Here is an 18709-nt window from a genome sequence, read left to right as displayed (position 1 = left end):
CATCTTGCTTTTTATTGCCATTTCCCTAAAATGTCTAAAGGATTTTAAAACCTATTTTATCCTTGTGATAAAATGTGATCAAGAGTTAAACTTTGATATTTTGATATTCATCAATTCAGAAATCTCAGTAGTTAGGACCCGGCTCAGCAACTAATGTTTGCTGCACTCCTTTTCCACTCACCCGAGTCCATACTTCCCACAGTCCATTTAAAGCCCAGTTCCTGTGCTCCTTCTCCGCCCATTGTGACCCCTGTTTCACAGTCCATTTACACTTATTATAATACTTCTTAAGAAACAAAGTCAGTTAAAAGTATACTGGGTATTAACAGAGAGAATATCTAATAATCTGGAATACCTGCTCGGGGAACAGCATCACCAAAGATGTAAACATGCTGGATTAACCCAGTTTTAATGTGATTACTTTCTGGTGTTAGTTCAAAGAAAACAATCAGAACCTTAATGTTAATCGATGGTTACAAATATTATTATATCTGTTGGTTAGCATTAGGAAAGGGGGGGATTCCAACACTTTGGGATGGATCTCTTTAACCTCCTGTGCTCACGTTCAGTTAATTTATACTGCAAGGGAACGGGATGCCATGACTCTTAATAAAAGCACAATTACTGCTGCTTGTGGCATCCTTAGTGTGTCAGAAACCGGTTGCACAACTTTGCCACTTACCCAGTTGTTATATTTAGTCAAATTAAGTTTAAAAATTATTTTTATACATCTTATGAGAATATGAAATTATTATTAAACTTACCTTGACTATAAGTTTAATAATGAGGTGAATGGCAAAGTCATGTAATGGATTTCTGACACACTAATTTCTTATTCAACAACCAAATACTGTAAGTTAAATACTAACTTTATTGTCCAACGGCATGTACACTTGGAGACATAACGACGTTCTCAAAGTTGTGACAGTAGCGGTTGAGCAGAGAGTACTGCAGCACAACGTATCTCATGCCCCATGCTACACAGAACATCGCATATCATTTGTGAAAGAAGGCTTCAAGTCAAGGGTGTACAGTGCAGGCTCACGATCAAGCATACTTTCTTCAGCCAATGACTGGTGTGTTGAGGCCAACCTGGACGGGAAAGGCAATTTCCCGGAGCAAATAGCTTTCACCACATTACGTCCAGATATAATCGTATGGTCTGACACCAGTAGAGAAGTGGTTATTGGTGAACTCACAGTCCCCTGGGAAGACAACATCGATGAAGCCCATGAGCGCAAGTTAACCAAGTATGCAGAATTAAGATCAGAGTGCAGAGACAGAGGGTGGAAGGTCTCATGCTATCCATTCGAAGTAGGCTGCCGTGGGTTTATTGTGTTCACTCTCCAGAAGTGGCTGCGTGACCTTGGCTTCACTAGAAGAGAGATCATGTCAACCAGCAGGGCTGTAGCTGAGGCAGCAGAGAAAGGATCAGCATGGGTGTGGACCGAGTATGTCCAGAGGGGCAGATAGTCAGACAGTGTATACATATCTTGCAAAGCCTTCAGTAGTTGCATAGACACCTGAACAGCAGACTATCTGTTGGATGGAAGTGACTGATAGAGGCAGATGCCAAGTTTTTAAGCTCACCAGTGGGAGGTGGTGCTTTAGCACTGCTGGCCCACCACCTCGAGGGAGTCTTGATCATAAGCGGGCCGAAACTGAGGATCCCACTGGTGATAGCACAGGACAGTTAACATCTTAGTCCACGTGTATTTTTAACTCCATTGGATAAAGAATTTAACTGTTAATCTTCATAATGCAACTCCGAATTTTACACTTAGACCTTAGCATTGCACATGAAACTGAAGTGTTGCAATGTTAATGATTCACAAATTAAGCTGTTATTTATCTGAATTATTGACATTTCTTTATAGATGAAGGTCTGCTTTGTTTGAGGATGAAAATTACTGAAACTAACCTCACGGTTTCTGTAATACGGTCATAAATACAACCTAGCTCAGTTCAGGGAGATCTTTGTTTAAGAAAGGGAGTGGGGGAAGATGGGTGTGAGGTACAGAGTGCATGAATGATTCTACAAAAAGGTCAGTGCTAGAAATACAAAAAAAAAGTGTGCTGGAAACCTATTCCAAGCCAGTCAACATCTTAAACATAGTACACTGATGATGTTTCATTGAACTAAGCAAAGTCAGCAAACAACATAGCTCAGTGCAGGATTTGGCCCTTCATTCCACCATCTCTGTAGCAACCATGATGCCAGTCTGACTAAGCCCACATTACTGCATATCACCTGTACCCTTTTATTCCTCATCTGTTTATATGTCTATCTAAATGCATCTTTAATATTGCTATTGTATTTAATTCTAACACTTCCTCAGGCAGCATGTACCATTCTGTCCCTCTCTATGTAAAAAAAATACCTTGCAAATCTCCTTTCAACTTTCCCCATTTTACTATAAGTGTATTCTCCCTTGTATTTGGCAATTCTATCCTGCGAAAAAAAAGACTCTGACTATCACCCTATGTATGTCATAATTTTACATACTTCTACCACATCATCTCTCAGCCTCCTACACTTTGAGGTAAATAACACAAGTTTGTCTAACCTCTATTCATAGTTAATAAACTTTAGTCCAGGCAAGATCTTCTACACTGTCCTGAAAGACTCCACATTCTTTCTGTTGTGTGGTGAACAGAACTGCATACAGTATTCCAAATGTTACCTAAATAATATTATATCCATCTGTGACATGACAACCCAACTTCTATACCCAGTGCTGTAATTGATGCTGTATGCTTTCTCTATCACACTGTTTACTCTTGCTGCACCCTGAGATCCCTCTGTATGTGAATGCTCCTATGGGTCCTGCTGTATACTTTCCTCCTGCATTTATCTCACAAAATACTGTACATCACCTCACACTTGTCTGGATTAATTTCCATTTTGTCATTTCTACACCCAAATTTCCAACAGATACATATCCTGCTGCACCACTTGACAACCTTCCTTATCATCCACATCTCCACCAATTTTCATGTAAGCTGGAAATTTAGTAATCAGCACACCTACATTTTCATCCAGATCATTTATATACATCACAAACAACAGAGGTCACAGCACTTGATCCTTGCGGAGTACTTTTGGTCACAAACATCCATTTACCTCTCCACCACTACCAGCTGTCCTCTCTGACTGAGCCAATTTTGGATCCAAGTCACCAGCGCACCATGGATCCCATGTGGTTTACTCTTCTGTAACAAACCTTCCATGTGGGACCATGTCAAATACTTCACTAAGGTCAATGAAAGCAGTACCTACTGCCATTCCTTCTTCAATTACCTTTGTTATCTCCTCAAAAAAATGTAAACAAATTTAATAATCAAAGCCATGCTTAATAAGTCTACATCTTTCCAAATGTAAGTAAATCCTGTCCCTACCAATCTTCTCCAACAGATGTCAGGCTCACAGACCTATAGTTTCCTGGTTGTCCCCACTGCCCTTCATAAACAAAGGAAAAATATTGTCTAGTCCCCAGAATTTTGTCCGGTGTCATGAAAAGGATTAATCGTAATAAATGCAACAACAGAGTTCAGATCAGTTAACTCACTTTCAGAAATTTTAAGCACATATTTTTTCAGTAGATCAATGTGCTCTGATAAATCAGTGCAAAATCTGAACAAATGGTCCAGTTTGAAAATGATAGTTAAACCCAAGTTAGTTCTGCTAAAATAGATGCATTCCACCTATTATTGAATCTTGGAATTGTTATGGTACAGAAGGGGTTCAGATGTTTAGTTGTGTCCGTTGCCTCCTAGAGTGATTCTGTCAATATTATTTCCCCACTCCTCCCATAACCCTGGAAATAATTCTTCCAGAAAACCTTTCAAATGTCCGTTTAAGAGCTCAGACTTATCATTTCCACAACTCATACAAAAATCCAAATCTCTGCAATTATTTTAAGAAAAAAACTTTTCCTCATATCTTCCCAGAAATTTACATTGGGACCTTTTATTTATTGAATCACCAACTAAATGGAAAAGTTTTCCTCTATTTAAATTAGCCACGCTCTTGTACGATTCTGTCAAATTAACTCACAATTGTCTTTGAGAAAAAAACAACTTCAGTTTAATTTCATCGCTGAAATTGTTAAATTAGTCGTAATTTGTTATCAAAAAGTAATGCTTTTTGACAATAGTTTGTGCATGTATTTATAGATCACGTTGTTGTTCAGGACGAACTCTTTTTTTTCTAACTTATGTTGATTTTACTTTGTGACCAAACAGCTGCCAAAGCTAACATCAGGAATGTTTTAATTGTCCGCTTTAGTTCAGTTCAGTTTTATACTTCCTTAGAAATTTCGCGAAGAGGATGTATTAAAGCTTCAATTCAGTAACATTCCAAATCTTTTCACTGGCAGCTTGTCCAAAGGACAATAAATGTCAACCGTCACCAACAACGTTCTGAACTATTTACATTGTACTCTACAAAATGCCTTAAAATAGAGACTGCTTTAAACAGGCGGAACCCCATAAATTCGAAATATTCGGGTACATGATGCGGTTGATAATTTATTTCCAATGATTTCCTTCTGCATGTGCCCGTGCTGTGGTACGATAGTGGGAGGAGATGTTAACTGATGGGTAGATACAGTCCATGTTTGTGTTTGTTCGCACTCTCTCTCTCTCTCTCTCTCTTTGGAGTGTATTCTGGGATCCCAGAGGCAAAACAGGAGTTGCCTCATTTCACTATCAAACGAGGCCACGACAATCTACTCCTCAACACAGCAACGTTGTCAACCAGACTCCCAATGGAACACAATGTCTTCATGGATTCCTCCGGCAGCAAAACTCATTTTTTCCTGTTGGAGATATGCATCCTGGCGATCGGTAGGAAAGCAATGAGATTTTTAAAAAAGTTAATTTGGAGTTTGCTCGTTAAAGTTTCGAGTTTAGTTATTCCAAGTGTCCGGGGTCTCCTTCTAAAGGGAGATTTCCTCGAAACAAATCGTTGTATTTATTTAAAATATGTATCTACCAACTTTTACACTGAGTTTACAACGGGAATTGTCTTTTAGAGTTGTGGGTTTGAGGAGTTAAAGTGCAGGAGATTAATAAACCGGAATTGCAACAAAATAGAGAAGGGGTTTCGCGGGCACAGCGACCGCAGGAGGTCACGTACGTGTCCGTGGAATAGTTTTACTTCTATTGACCAGCAAGCCTGCTATAATGTTCTGGACGAGCAAGCCATCAGAGACGAGAAGTTGATCAACAGGAGAGCAGTTGTAAAGTTGGTTCAGAAACATGAGGGAAACATGAGGATCCAACGCTTTTCTTACCTGCAGCTTTCAAATTAAAATTTCCTCCAACGGTTTCAGGTAGGTCTGCGATAAAGCACGCACTGCTTTCTGAAGGTTGTTACAAATCTCTGGAACAGTGAGACGAGATGGTACCTGTTGTAGACCGGAGTAATTCCTTTGGGACCATATGTTTCCAGAAGTGAAGTCACATTAGTGGATCTGTACTAACATCAGCCGGCGACTGTACGAAAGGAAAGGGATTTTAAACATTGAAACTGAATTACCAGACAAAACATTGACTCTTGCTGTGAACGGGTGCTGCTTAATCTAGGGAAGTGGAACTTAGTTCTTATGAGATGAGCTATATCTTCTTAGCAGTGCTTAAAACTAAACTGCAAGAGAACAGAAGCCAATCAGATTCCAGGTTACGGCTACAGCAAAGCACTTTAAATTATAGCACGTTCGAAATATTCCTTGCGGCATCAGTTCTCCTGCTTTTTAGCACCTGTCTACTTAATTCAACTGTTAAGTTTATGAAGTTCGAATAACCATACTGTTCAATTGAATACCTCATTAATTAAGAGTGGACTAAATTTAATACAATAGGAAATGTATTAAAAAGTAGAAAGTTACAAGTGGAATAAGCCTATTACAAATGCAATCTGTTAGCCCCAATAAATTTAGTCCAATCACAAATAAGAGAAAATCTGCAGATGCTGGAAATCCAAGCAATACACGCACAAAAAAATGCTGGAGGAACTCCGCAGGCCAGGCAGCATCTATGGAAATGTATAAACAGTGGTTGTTTTGGGCCCAGACCCTTCATCAGAGTTGGAGAAAAAAGATGGGAGGTCAGAGTAAGAAGGCGGGGGGAGGGGAGGAAGAAGTACAAGGTTGCAGGTGATAGGAGAAACTGGGAGGAGGGAGCGGTGAAGTAAAGAGCTGGGAAACCAATTGGTGAAAGGGATGAAGGGCTGGAGAAGGGGGAATCTGATAAGAGAGAACAGAAGGCCATGGAATAAAGGGAAGGGGGAGTTATTGGGCATGGAAGGAAATAAGGTGGGTGAAGGAAATGGAGAATGGTGGGGGGGGGGATTACTGGAAGTTCGAGAAATTGATGTTCGTGCCATCAGTTTGGAGGTTACTCAGATGGAATATAAGGTATTGCTCCTCCAACCTGAGTGTGGCCTCATCGCAGCAGTAGAGACAATAGACTGACATGTTGGAATGGGAATGGGAAGTGGAATTAAAATAGGTGGCCACTAGGAGATTCCACTTTTTCTGGTGAACAAGAGTGTGGAGTGCTTGGTGAAGTCTATCCATGTTGGCTCTCACCTATATATAGGAGGTCACACCGGGAGCACCGGATATAGCAGATGACCCCAACAGGCTCAAAGTTGAAATGTCTTCTCACCTAGGAGGACTGTTTGGAGCTCTGAATGATGGTGTTAAATGTAGATATGTTTTAAAGTTGGAGTATGAGCTTAACTGAGACTACAGCATGATTGTCATTGTGATTGAATGAAACCAGTGCCAAATGCAGGGCTCCCAGTCCCATGGTAACCAAAATGTGGATGACTAGATCTCTGTACTTTTAGTCTTGTGATCATTGAGTCAATCAGTCCTGTGAATCATTCTAGGGGAATAGCCAAATCCGGCAGTGTTGTAGAGTCATAGAGCAATATAACTCCCATACGGGTTCTGTGTCCCTACCAGCCCACGCCCCCAACGAGTCCCGATTTCCTGCTTTCAGCCCATATCCCTCCAAGCCTTTCCCCACCATGTACCTATCCAAATGCTTCTTAAGTGGTTCTATTGTGCCTGTCTCAGCCGCTTCTTCTGGCAGCTCGTTGCATATGCTCACCACTGTTTGCATGGAAACATTGCTCCTCGGATCCCTTTTAAATATTTCTATTTTCATTCTAAACCTTTGGCCTCTGGTTTTGGTCTGCACCTCTCCTGGGGAAAAGACTGTTACCATCCATCCTATCTATGCCTCTCAAATTTATAAACATTTCTATAAGGTCACCCCTCATTTTCCCACACTCCAAGGAAGAAAGATCTAGCCTGCCCAACCTCTCCCTATGACTCAGGTCTTGGCAAAATCCTCATACGAGATGTAGGGAGATGTTAAGGTCAAAGGTGAAGTATCAAAGTAAATAAGGAAGTACTCAGTAGTGGATGCCACAGTTTCAGATTGAAAACGTTGAATAGATGAAAGCTTTTGGAGGCTTTGAATAGATGAAGGACTGGCTGGAGGCAGGAGGCTGCAAACATGAGACTGTAACTGATTGTTAGATATGAAGAAATTGGATCACTGTGGCTTAGATCTGACAGCTTGAAGCTTTAGATCAATGATTCTGTGAGATGCAAATCCTCTGCCTTCTCCCAAAAGGACTGCCGGTGCAGTTGGCATGCACATTTCGATTTTGGAAGTTCCTGATTTTTCTGTTTCTCGGTGGCTGTTCATGTAACTCAGTGTTAGTGCTGTGTGTATGTAGTCATACTTGAAGCCTACTTGTGAGTCTAAGCTAGCCAGTACAGTTGGAGCCCGTGGGGTTTGCAAAGGCAAATTGCTGGGTATGTGAGGAGGTGTAAAGGATCTGGTACCATATCCCTATTCTAACTAGATGCTTTATTTCAATGATGCAGTCCGTTCAATAGCAACAGCAGGCAATACACCTGTTGTTAGTGCCATGGCAATCTGCTATTTTTAAATATTGATGAGTATCTCACCTCATATCCCCTCCACGCTTTTGACCACCCCACCCCACACCCAACCCAACCCATATGCAACTGAAAAAATCAGTATGAGCATCATGTTAAGCATTAATCAACCTCATTTTGTAGAAGATAAACGGCAGACATGATTACCTACCTGCTGGAAATCATATCTAATTTCCACCTCAGCGATTTAGGATGAAGAACAGATGGCTCTGTGAAGCTATCACCCAGACAGCCAGGGCAAAAATTGACTCCATTGTGTAACGGTTGCTGCAATATCAGTTCAGACGGATACAGATAATATGCTTTTGAATGTCCACAGTTGCTGGATGTTCATAAACATACTATCCATATTAGAATTAAGTAATAAATGCTAAAATTACTTGTTTTTGTACACAATTTAATACTGTACAAACTACAAATGTGCAAAGTCAAGATGTTATTTTTGACCAAGCTACCTTTCAAATAAATTATATTACAAATGTGTTATGAGCATTAAATGCACCAAATGTACAAGTTTCTTCAAAATTTCAAATTTTGCTAAATACAAATAGAAGAAAATTTCTCAGTTTCTGCCTCTATTGTCTCTCTTTTTCTATTGTCCTTCTCACAATCCTTCTTCAATTTTAACCAATTTGTTTACACTACAACCTGTCCAATTTATATGTCAATAAAGGATTACTCAGCATTTCCCTCTGCAAGCATACTGGCTTTGGCCTGCAGGCAGCCCCAACCTGACGTATGTTCTTTACCTTGTGCTAACTAGCAATAGCTAAATGTTCATGTAGGCGCTGAGCACTTGATAGAAAACTGTACCAGAAAAGTAATCAGGTAAATCAGTGCTAACCATCAGAAGTATAAATGGCAATGCTACCACTTGATTTTCCCACTTTTTTGGTGACCCTCTTGGTCTGTCCCTCACAGTTAAAAATGTTTTAACCCCACTCCAGTTCTGTTGATTCTAAGCGGACTGATGAGGCAAAAGTGGGAACTACAGATTCTACTATAGTTGGGGTAGGAATTATTGACAAGTGAGACGGCAGTTAGGTGGTTAAATAGTGGCGTGATGTACTCCTTCTGTTGTGTATGTTGGGCTTCTAAGTGTTCCTTTTATTTCAGTTTCTCAGTATTATTCCAAATGCCTTTTCACCTCTGTGAGCCATTATGCACCAACGATACCCAGCAGTCAGCGGGAATACTTTACAACCTTTCAAGGAAGGCCATGATAGGGCTCACAAAGAATATCTGACTTGGGTGTATGCTTTTGGCATCCATATGATGTGACTTAAAAAAAAAAGCTGACTGAGTTTAATTTGGGTCTCAACGCTGGAAAAATTGATATGGGACAGAACCGGTGGTCAGACTAATAGTTTTCTCGTTGCTCCTGTATGTCATTGGTCAGGCAGCTTGCATATGAATCAAAAGGTAGTAGGTGAATGTGATCTCTGGTCACCCACCTATGTGGCTCCCTTCAAGTGGATTTACTGTCATCTCAAATGCATTTTTTTCCTTCTGATTATAGGCAAAAGATTCCCATTAAGGCAAATGATGTAGCCTGTCAAATTGACCTTATGGAGTTTAACTAGGGCCTCATTGCTGAGGTTTTGGATCCTGCTAAGGACAGTGATGTCAGTTCACAATCAATGGATTTGCAGGATTTTGCCTTGGTGGTATCTCTCCAATGCTCTCAGGTGCCTGCTGTTGATAGTTCTTCACCCCGAAGACGGGAGTCGCAGAAGACTTGCAGGCCATGAGCTGCATGTGGCATTTCTGAAATTGTTGTAGTCGAAGTGTCAAAGGAAAGTACTGCACAGCAACAGGCCCTTCAGCCCATAAATCTATGTTGAACCATCTAACCTGCCTAACCCCATCAACCTGTACCTGGACCGTAGTCCTCCATACCCTTGCCATCATCGATCCAAACTTCTCTTAAATGTTGAAATCGAGCTCGCGTACACCATTTGTGCTGGTAGCTCATTCAACACTCTCACCACCCTCCGAGTGAAGACGTTTCCCCTAATGTTCCCCTTAAACTTTTCACTTTCACCCTTAACCCATAATCTCTAGTTGCAGTCCCACTCAACCTCAGTGGAAAAAGCCCTATCTATACCCCACCTCATGATTTTGCAGATTTCCATCATATCTCCCCTTAGACTATCCCTAATCATACCCCATCTACCTAATTACCCATATATCTGGTTCCTTAGAATAATTTCCAATAATTTTCCCACTACTGATGTTAGGCTCACCGGCCTGTAATTTCCTGGTTTAAACAGTGGCCAACATTAGCTGTCTACAATCATCCGGTGCCTCACCTGTCACTAAGCATTTCTGCTAGGGACCCTGCAATTTCTGCACTTGCCTCCCGCAGGACCAGAGGGGACATCTTGTCAGGCCCTGGGGATTTATCCAAGCACCAAGCACTTCCTCTTCTGCAATCTACATAGGGTCTATGGCCTTGCTGTTGCTTTGCTTTGTTTTCCAGACAGACATTTTATAGAACATCTGTAGGCTCTGCTAATGCACAGAAGATAATGCTGAATTTCATCATTGATATCTGCCTTCATTAGGAGGTAGCCACTCAAATGTGAAAAGTAGTCAGTATTTTCCAGTACCTCATTGTGGACTTTTATTGTTGGAGAATAGATTTGTATAGCGGGGGTGGGCGTAGGTTGGTAAAGAGCCTTTGTTTTCGGTCATTAAGTGGGTGATGCGTTCCTCTATACAGTTCAGAGAAGGAGTCGATATTGGTTTTGAACATATACACAAGTAAGCATCACCCATGTACTACAGCTTGATTACTCAAATTGGAGTGACCTTATTTCTGGAGAAAAGGGGACGAAAATTGACTGGTTTTGTATTTGCCCAGTTGATTAGCTCCATTGCAGTGGGAAGCTTATTGGAAGTGAGCTGTAGCATCGCAGTGAGAAAGATTGAATGAAGTGTTGGAGGGATGACACAGCCTTATTTGACAGCATTGAGATTGGATCTGTTGTTGACTCGCTATAGATTTTTGATGAAACTACAGACAAGAACTATATGTCCTTTTGAAAACTGCAATGAACCCAGCTACGGTTCAAAATGTCAACACCAGAAAAACATTGTAATAACAGCTTGGGCAGGTGGCTCATTACTGCTTGCTGCTCACAATAGCACTAGCAACCTATCAATCAACACTTGTCTGAATTGTGGTTTTCTTAGCATGATTTAAAAGTGGGAGATTAAAAAATTGTGTCAACTTATGGAAATCTTACCTTCTTAAAACCTCGATGAATTCATTTGTGATTAAAATTAAAATGTCAAGCCCATGTACTTTTCATCTTCATTTACATAAGAAACATTCCTAAATAAGCATTATATATTTTTAATAAAGCTATATTTTCAAAGTCAAAGCCATTATATTTTAATTACAGCACCTGTCACATTTCAGCACACTGATGTTTGCTGTGTACTGTGCTTGAATATAATTATGTATTATTGGAGGGAACTTACATTTTAAAAAAAAGGGAAAAACCCACAGAGCTTCCTCTTCATAATGAAAATATGCCTAACAAGAATAATGTTGACTTACAATAGCCATTCTTTGTCCACCAAATATATTGAAAGTTTAAAACTTGATGATACCCAGCTCTAACACTTCACTATTTCACAGCAAATTTCCTCATTTTCAATGGTAAATTGAACACCCATTCTTTGAAGATACCCTTCATACAATGTTGCACTTTAGCTCACTACATCTTTTTGTGTGACAAAATGTCTCAAGTGTTTTAGGAAGTTATTTTATGCCAAAGCACTGCAGGATTGGAAGTTCTTACTTTCTTCAAAAGATGTATTGGCACAATATATCCATTGATCATAAACATTCTTTCCAGTAAGTGGCAGTCGTATGCATTGAATTTTCTTGGTGGAAGTTTCCAAGTTCTGGTGCAAGGAACTTTGTGTGGTAATAATTATTTCCCTATACATAAGGGAAAGAAATAGTTTTTTTTTATGTATTTGTGCTATGCCCTGATTCAGTTGTGCCAAGGATTGGTAAAGAGTAGGATTGGCGGTGACTGAGGGACAAACTGGACTTGACTACCCAGGTGTAACCTGCATGGGACCTGTAAGGAGTGAAGTGTCAGAAAGATAGAGGTTTCACAATGTACCTGGGAAATAGTTAAAATGATATTGTGGAGGAGGAAGATCCACATGAAAATTAAATCCGTATCTATAGTGTGGGGAAGTGTATGGTCATACACTTTGGTAGAAGAAATAAATGTGTATTTTCTAAATAATTTATACTTTATTGTCGCCAAACAATTGATACTAGAGCGTACAATCATCACAGCGATATCTGATTCTGCGCTTCGCACTCTCTAGAGTACAAATCGATAGTAAATATTAACAAATTTACAATATAAATCTTAGATAGAAAATAGAAAAGGGAAAGTAAGGTAGTGCAAAAAAACTGAGAGGCTGGTCCGAATATTTGGAGGGTACGGCCCAGATCCGGGTCAGGATCCATTCAACAGTTGGAAAGAAGCTGTTCCCAAATCTGGCTGTATGAGTCTTCAAGCTCCTGAGCCTTCCCCCGGAGGGAAGAGGGATGAAAATTGTCTTGGCTGGGTGGGTCAACATGGGGAGAAAGTTCAAAAATCAGAGGTGCACAGGGACTGTCAAAAACAGGGACTTAGGAATCCCCCTGCAGGATTCCCTGAAGCTTAACTTGCAGGTTGAGTCGGTGGTCAAAAAGGCAAATGCAATGCTAGGATTCATTTCGAGAGGACTAGAATATAGAGCAAGGATGTAATGCTGAGGCTTTATAAGGCATTGGTTAGACCACAATTGGAATGTTATTAGCTGTTTTGGGCCCCTTCTCTAAGAAAAGTTGTGCTGGCATTAGAGCGGGTCCAAGACTGATTCTGGGAATGAAGGTGTACAAGCTGCTGTAGGCCTTGATGGCTCTAGGCCTGTACTCACTAAAGTTTAGAAGAATTGGGTGGGAGGAATGATCTCATTGAAACCTATCAATTATTGACAGGCTTATACAGAGCGGATGTGGAGAGGATTTTCCCATAGTGGGCAATGTTGTGTATTTAATCTTTCAATAGTATTTGAGTAATCTTGAATATATAGTGTATGATTAAGCATTCTTATTTGTTTAAATAATTTGTTATGAGTTATATGTAAAAGTACATTAATTGCATATATCATCACGCCACCATTTAAACATAGAAACAGAAAATAGGTGCAGGAGTAGGCCATTCGGCCCTTCAAGCCTGCACCGCCATTCAGCATGATCATGGCTGATCATACAACTCAGAACCCTGTATCAGCCTTCCCTCCATACCCCCTGACCCCTTTAGCCACAAGGGCCATATCTAACTTCCTCGTGATACGTGTGTGCCATGTTAAAATCTAAAGTTGAAGTTACATCTGCATTCCCAGACTCCTGAGACTTTTTTTTGAATTAGTTTAATATTTCGTAGTTACAAAACATAACCTTGGCGATGAGCTATTTTAAAAACGAACCTAACATGGCTGCCAACCTCTAATGCGCGCAAAATGCTGTGAGGAACAGTTTAGTTTAAAAGAAACAGTCCAGCATGTGCAGAGTTGGACAAGTTCAAAACAAAAGCAGCCGGCACATGTTCTTTGGAAGGAAGGGTACAATTGAGTTTCAAAAAAAGGCTGTAAGCAGAAAAATTTAGGGTTCACAAAGAGTGTGTACCAGGTGATAAAAATAATTTTAAAAACATCATTGGAAAGATTGACAAGTTTGATTACACAACGGGTAATTGGCTGATGTATACTAAGCTATTGGAACAGTATTTTGAAGTAAATGAAATGACCAATAAGGAGCGAGTGCCGATTTTGCTGAGTTCATTGGGTTTCAAGGCATACAGTTTGGTTCGCAGTTTGACTGCTCCAATCGAACCTTCACGAATGTGCTTTGCTACAATTGTAAAAGTGATGGAGGAACACTTAGAACCAAAACCACTTTAGGTTTCAGCATACATGGCTGAATTGACGAGATTGTCTGAGCATTGTCAGTTTGGTAATGGTCTTAATGAGGCAGAAGAGAGATTGTTTAGTTTGCGGAATCTTAAAAGAAAGCATTCAAAAACGCCTCCTAACTGAAGCACAACTTGCATTCAAATGAGAAGTGGACATTTCTATTTCAATGGAAACTGCAGACAGAGACGGAATTGAGTTGCAGTCAGGGATGAAAATGAGTGTGAACAAAAATGCATTGCTAAACAGAAACCAGCCTGGCTGAACAAGGTGTGTTACTGTTGTGGCATGGGGTTCACATACATCAAACAAGTGCAGAATTAAAGTCAAAACTTCCAGACAATTTAACAAAATAGATCACATACAATGAGCATGTCAGGCAGACAAAAATAAATGGACTGCACAGGGAAGAGAAGATGCTAAAAGTCAAGTTGGTGTTTCAAAAAGAGCATCAATTTGCATGCAGCTGATGAAAAATCTGATAATGATGTGAGTGACAGCACTGCGTAGCCTTGAGATTTACAATGTGAAAACTAACAAGAGACCAGCAATATAGCTTACACCAGAAGTGAATGATAAATTCACCTCTTTCAGTCATCCCACAAAATAAATTTAACAGCATTTCAAAGGTACCAAACTGACGCCTGCAGATATGCGGTTAAGAACTTATGCTGAAGAAAAGATAACTCCTGTGGGAATGACATCAGTAACAGTGAAGTACAACAATCAACAAGCCACATTGAGCTTGTATGTGGTAAAATCAGAAGGACCAGCACAGTGGGGTTGTGATTGGCTAAGACAACTACAACTTGATTGGAGATCATTTCACAGTTTACATGCCGCATCCCCTGCAATGAAGCCAACTGAAAGTGAATTAAGAAATGAAATGGATGATACCATAACTCTCTCCATGTGGAATACCATGAACCATTGCCAAACAGAGGACAAACAGGTGTGGGTTCAACCTCAGTGCCTCTGGTTTGAAAGCATATTGGAACGAGGAAGGATCATGCTGCTCAGTGGAAGTATGAAAGTGGTGAAAGCAGTGACCAGACTGCAACAGTTTTGTAGGCAACATATTTGAGAAAGCTTCTGACATGTTAATCAGGCAGCTGATTGAGAAATGCAGTTTGGTCTGAAGCTGGAAGAGAGCTCAAGGAGCTTCAGGGAAGTTGCAAGCATTCGGCTTTTGTGGGTATAAAGAACCCAAATCTACTCTGCGTGCATTAAGGTTATTTCATGAACTTCAGTAGGAGACAAAAAACTTGTAAAAGTAGATATAAAGACCAAAGCCCAGCTGGATGAATGGAAGGCCATAAAGAAAGGAGTCGATGGAGATACAAAAACAGAGGATTGGTCAGATGATGTAGATGTGTTAAACCAAGAGGAGAGATCAGATCATAAAGGGAGCAATAGGAGGATTAATAAGAGAATACTTTAGTGAATTAAAAGGATTTTCCCAAGATCAAGATGCACAAACTAGAAGAAAAAGAAGGGGGAAGAGATGGAGAGAAGGAATGTGAATGGGAAAGAGAACGGTATGAAAGAGAGAAGGAACATGAGAAAGAAAAAGAAAAGGATCAAAGTAGATCCAGAGAGAGAGAAAAGGAGAAGAAAGGTGTCCAGAGCTGTCAGAACCACTTCCTGCAGTCTCTGAATCAGCTCATACAACCACCACGGAAGAGGCCCCAGAACCTGAGATTGTGGTCACAGACACAAGTCTCACTTGCCAAGAAGAATGATCCCCTTGTCAGAAAAAAACACTATCCCACGAGTAAGAAATTTTCCATGGCGATTAAATCTTTAGACCTGAGTGGGACAATTTAAAATTTACTATACTGTGGACGTATGTACATTGTAGTTGATTATATAGTATACTGTGTATATATTTGCAATGTATTCTATATTGAGTTGGAGTTTATAGCTAAGCAGGGAGGTGTGTTGTGTATTTAATATTTCATTAATATCTGAGTAATTGTGGTGTGTGTGTATATATATATTAGTTTGATTAAGCATTCTTTGTTTAAATAATTCATTACGTGTAATTATATTAAAAATTTGTTAATTGCATTCATCATCACGCTGCAACATGATATGTGTGCACCTTACTGAAAAGTAAAGCTGAAGTTAAACCTGCATTCCTGGTCTCCTGGGTCTTTAATTGAATTAGTTTAATGTTTTGAAGTTACAAAACAGAACAGGCAAGTCTATGATCAGAGGGCACAGCCTCAGAATAGAGGAACGTTCATTTAGAGCAGAGATGAGGAGGAATATCTGTAGCCGGAGGGTAGTGAATCTGTGGAATTCATTGCCACAGACAGTTGTGGAGGCCAAGTCATTGAGTATATTTATAGCAGAGTTTGACAGTTTCTTGATTAATCAGTGTGTCAAAGGTTATCGGGAGAAGGCAGGAGAATAGGGTTAAGAGCGATAATGGGTCAGCCATAATGGAATGGTGGAGAAGACTTGAGGGCCCAATGGCCTAATTCTGCTCCTCTGTTTTACAGTCTTATCTCCAGATACATTGTGAACTGTCTGTCATTCTTGCCATGATATAGGCTTCTAATCTTCTGATTTCAGTCGCTTTGAACAGTGGCATTACATTTGTGATTTTTACAATCAACCAGTCAATTAAATAGATTACAACCAATGCATCCACCGTTTCTGCAATCACTTCCATTAAGATTCTAGGATTTAGGCTGTCAGGTCTGGAGGATTTGATGGCAATTAGACTCATTAGTTTGTTTCATATTTTTTTCTCTAGTGATTGAGGTTAGTTGAAGTTACTCCCTCTCGATTATCAGTTACTAATGGAATGTTTTTAGCTCTGAAGACAGATCTAAAATAATTATTTAACATGTCTGCCATGCTCTCTTTCCCATCATTAATTTTCCAGTTTATTCTCTGGAGATGCAATAATTACTTGAATTACTGTCTTGCTTTTCTTAGCCCTGTAGAAATCCTTACTGTCTCTATTTTGTCAATTACTGATTTTATTCTCACACTCTGTGTTCTTTATAATTTTTTAGCTATTTATTGCTGGTTTCAAAATGTTTTCCAATCCTCTGGGCTGCTACTAACCTTTGTAATGTTGTACATGTGCCTTTACTTTCAATTTGCTACCATCTTTAACTTCTTTGGTTCACCGTGGATGGCAATTCCTTCTCTTAGAGCCTTCCTTTCTCACTGGAATATACTGTCACAGACATTTATCTTAACATATGTAGATTCAATATCTTGAGATCCTGAGCCAATTTTATTCTGAGCAGTAATGTCATCCAATCTGACCTGCTGAATTCCTCCAAAATTCTGTGTTCGTCGCTCTGGATTTCCAACATCTGCATAATCTGTTGTGTTTATGATAATTATCCCTTCTTAACCTTGTTGCCTCTCTTTCTGAAATGTAAAGACCCTGTCTATTCAGTCCCCAGCTGTAGTCGTTGTGCCACATCTCTGTAATGCTTATCAGACCTTACTTCTATTTGTAGCATCAACTTAGAAACTTGTTACAAATGCTGCATGCATTCACATAGAGAACTTTTAATTTTAACATTATTTCTTACTGTTACTCTTTTTGTTGGTGCCCTATTAAGTGATTTACTTTGTCCCTTTCCTGACACAACCTGGTTATCATTACCCTCTCATTCCCCCACACTTCTGCCTGTGCTTATTGCTTCCCTCCCTGATAAGTTTTTCATTGGAAAGCCAATCTTCGATTTCCAAATTGACTTCTCTGATCCTGTGGTAAATGTCCATATTTTAGATGGCACAAAGCTTGCAATGTTAGCATTAAGGATGATAATAATAGGTCACAATAGAGGCTGACTTAATGTGCAAACAAAGGACATTTAATACAGATAAATGTGATATTATATACTTTGATATAAAGAACTAAAGTCTATATTTAGACTAAATAGGATATTGGTATACTAAATGGAATACCAATATGTGAAAAACCATGATCCTGGGTGTAAATATGCTTAAATCCTTAAATGCAGCAGGGTATATTGAGGGTGTGGTTACAGAAGCATCAGTGATCCAGGGATTTATAAAGAGTTACAAATATAAAAACAGGAAGTTTAATTTGCTCAAAATATTGGTCAAATGTAGGCCAAACATTGAGTATTGTAAGTAATTCTGGGCACCACGCTTCGGAAAGACATGGAGATCCAAGGAGTATTTCAGCTATGTTAAATAAACTGCGGGCAAACTAAATATAAAAACAGATAACAAAAGAATATCCTTAAGAATATGAAAGTGCCCTTGGACAATGAGTTTGGTAAATCCTTATGAAGAGAAAGGAGATAGTAGAAAAATTAGGCAGATGTTTTGCAACACAGATAAAAGTTGCTGGTGAACGCAGCAGGCCAGGCAGCATCTCTAGGAAGAGGTACAGACGACGTTTCGGGCCGAGACCCTTCGTCAGGACAGATGTTTTGCATTTGTTTTCATGGTAGAAGATATGAAAATAACACTAATGCTAAAAAGGTGGAGAAATTAAATGTTACCTCTACTTCCAGGTTCCTCAGGTCGGCTGACTTGGGGTTCCTGGCTGTCCCACGATCTAAATTTAAGTTCAAGAGTGACTGCGTCTTTGCTGTTGCAGCCCTTAGACTGGAACAGCATTCCCCTCCCTATCAGATCTGCCCCCTCCATTGACTCTTTTAAGTCCAGGCTCAAAACTTACCTTTATTCACTAGCGTTTGAATCTTCCTGATGTGGCTGATTTC

The 18709-nt window shown here is 39.8% G+C and overlaps 1 protein-coding gene across 2 annotated transcripts in view; it reads left to right on the top strand.

Moving 5' to 3' along the window:
• Positions 1-4656: 4656 nt before the first annotated feature.
• hepacam2 (HEPACAM family member 2) overlaps positions 4657-18709 on the top strand; it is a 101079-nt gene continuing 87026 nt past the window's right edge. For both annotated transcript variants that reach the window (XR_010017412.1, XM_063043840.1), the window contains exon 1: positions 4657-4848. Coding sequence is in view for 1 of the 2 variants with exons in the window: in XM_063043840.1 (XP_062899910.1) it covers positions 4770-4848 (79 nt within the window). In the remaining variant the exon portion in view is untranslated. The remainder of the gene's footprint in view (positions 4849-18709) is intronic.

The sequence above is a fragment of the Mobula hypostoma genome, chromosome 3, assembly GCF_963921235.1.
Source record: "Mobula hypostoma chromosome 3, sMobHyp1.1, whole genome shotgun sequence".
In the NCBI taxonomy this organism is placed as follows: domain Eukaryota; kingdom Metazoa; phylum Chordata; class Chondrichthyes; order Myliobatiformes; family Myliobatidae; genus Mobula; species Mobula hypostoma.
The sequence above is the reverse complement of the archived record's forward strand: the minus strand, read 5'-3'. Positions and strand labels throughout refer to the sequence as shown.